Source organism: Vicia villosa, unplaced genomic scaffold, assembly GCF_029867415.1.
Source record: "Vicia villosa cultivar HV-30 ecotype Madison, WI unplaced genomic scaffold, Vvil1.0 ctg.002525F_1_1, whole genome shotgun sequence".
In the NCBI taxonomy this organism is placed as follows: Eukaryota; Viridiplantae; Streptophyta; class Magnoliopsida; order Fabales; family Fabaceae; genus Vicia; species Vicia villosa.
In genome coordinates this window covers 80,166-82,337 of record NW_026705956.1, presented here as the reverse complement: position 1 = coordinate 82,337, position 2,172 = coordinate 80,166, and the positions used below count along the sequence as shown (strand labels likewise).

The following is a 2,172-nucleotide window of genomic DNA, read 5'->3' as shown; positions in this document are numbered from 1 at the left end:
TTAGATAATCTTATATAAACACACCAAATTTTTATCATCCAGAACTAGTTTTTATTATGAATAAAATAAAAGCAAACACATGAAACAATTTCAAAGATTTCTATTATTATTACATGTATAGATTTTTTATATTTCCAATTTACGTAGAATGATTTGAGCACCATGTTTTGGCCGAAGGGTAATCACCGTAATTGGAGCATGAGCATAGGTTGGAGAAAGTTCAAATGAGAAATGTTGCAAAATCATTGCTATTGCCATCTTTGCTTCCAACATGGTAAAGTTTTGTCCAATGCAAAGTCTTGGACCTCCTCCAAATGGAAAAAATGAAGTTTTTCCATTTGTTGCCTTTAAAACACCTTCAGAAAATCTTTCAGGATTGAACACATTAGCGTCATCACCCCATAGCTTTGTGTCATGGTGAACCAAAAGTGCGGGTAAGAAAAATTGCACTCCAGCAGGTATAGTTAGGTTTCCAACCTTTACATCTTTTTGAACTTCTCGAGGAAGCGCAATTATTGGCGGGTATAACCTTAGAACCTCGTATAAAATCATCGTCATCTGTCATGTGTTAGTACATTGTAAGTAATCAGTTTGGTGAATGTTTATTATCAAGATAAGGTGTTCAATTTTTAGATACTTACAATCTTAAGACGGCTTAGTTCATCAAAATCTGGTTTTTTGTTGCCAAAAACTTGTATAACTTCCTGTCTTGCACGCGCTTGCCAATTAGGATGCCTACTCAATAATATAATTGTCCAAACAAGCAAAACGGACGTGGTTTCTTCTCCCGCAAGGTAGAATAACTTGCATTCCTTGATTACATCATCAAGGTTCATTCCAACGTCTTTATTGTTGTTTTCTTTAATTTCCTTGTGATTTGACTCAAGAAGAATACCTAACAAGTCATTCTTAGTAGCTTCACCTACCTTTATTTCTCTTTCTCTCTTATTAATCATATCAGTTAAAGAAGCTATTACATCCCTATCAATTTCCTTCAACCTTTTGTTTGTAGTAGTTGGAAGAAACCTACAAAACTAACTCTATTAGAGTTTGGATGATGTAATCTTAATGAGGTAATTTAATTAGCCTTACCTCCAACCAGGGATGTAACCTGTCACCAAAACTTTCATTGTAAGTTCAGCTTGTTCCTTTTGAAGTTCAAATATTCTCATTCCTTCTTCATAGCTACTTCCAAAAGCTGTTCTAGCAATAGCATCACTTGCCAATTTTTGAACAAAAGGCCATGCATCAACTTCACATGATCCATCTGAAGATAAGATTCCCTCCCATTTGTTAATCAAATCATTGCAACTTTGAAAGAATGCCGGTAACATCAGCTGCGGTACACACAAAAAAAATCGATCATTAATGAAGTTAAAATCTTGTATAATATGTAACAAACAAACCTTCAATTTTTCTAAATGGAATGCAGGATTGATTATCTTTCTATGCTTGCTCCACTTTTCTCCCTCATGGACTATAAGACCAGTAGCCAGTATTCTCACAAGTTGATTTGAATTTGGCTTTTGAAAGTCATAGATTTTATTGAAAACTTCTTTAACAAGTTCAGGATCTGTGAGGATCACCCTTGGTATTGGTCCCAACCATATAAAGGAATTCTTTCCTGCATTATTAACAACAAATCTTAAAATAATAATAGAGTAATAATATAATAACAAAATTGAACAGACAAAAATAATCCATTCAATCTTAAATATAAATAAAATATCAAATGTATTTAATTTAAAATCAGATTAGATATATTAGGGTTTTTTTTCCTATATTAGAGACTAAACTAAGAATTGATAAGAACCAAAAGACACTGAAAAGTATATAGAAGAATACCATGTTTTGCAACACTTTGTTGGCCAAAGGGAAACACATAAGGCACTACATCATCAGAGAGATTCATGGGTTTAGATGTGGCTTCTTTTTGTATCTTAAGAAGATCTTTTATGTCTCCAACTAATAACCTATATGGATTCCCCTTAACGCCTTGTTCCCTTAGCAACTTTTCTAGCTTCTTTGGTTTCAGCCATATCCAATTCAATATGCTCCATGCCCAAACCAGTGCTATCAAAAGAACTATGAATGCAGATATGCCATATGTTGCTTCCATCTCTTTCACTTTTGTGTTAGAAACAGAGAAAATGAGATGAAGATAAAATCAAA

At 33.4% G+C, this 2,172-nt stretch overlaps 1 protein-coding gene across 1 annotated transcript; it reads right to left on the bottom strand.

Moving 5' to 3' along the window:
* Positions 1-2,172, bottom strand: LOC131639058 (cytochrome P450 716A67-like). The gene is made up of 5 exons (XM_058909573.1): positions 1,846-2,172; positions 1,407-1,624; positions 1,093-1,337; positions 642-1,026; positions 1-558 (listed from the first exon to the last, which is right to left on the bottom strand). Exons 1-5 carry the CDS (start codon positions 2,117-2,119, stop codon positions 127-129), a joined length of 1,554 nt encoding a protein of 517 aa, XP_058765556.1. The 5' UTR covers positions 2,120-2,172; the 3' UTR covers positions 1-126.

What these genes read in the sequence shown, in the direction of transcription:
- LOC131639058 (XM_058909573.1), bottom strand. Translation starts at nt 2,119, where the DNA reads ATGGAAGCAACATATGGCATATCTGCATTCATAGTTCTTTTGATAGCA. An exon ending in GGTTACATCCCTGGTTGGAG is followed by an intron (nt 1,027 to 1,092) that starts GTAAGGCTAATT and finishes TTAGTTTTGTAG; the next exon opens with GTTTCTTCCAACTACTACAA. An exon ending in AACTAAGCCGTCTTAAGATT is followed by an intron (nt 559 to 641) that starts GTAAGTATCTAA and finishes AACACATGACAG; the next exon opens with ATGACGATGATTTTATACGA.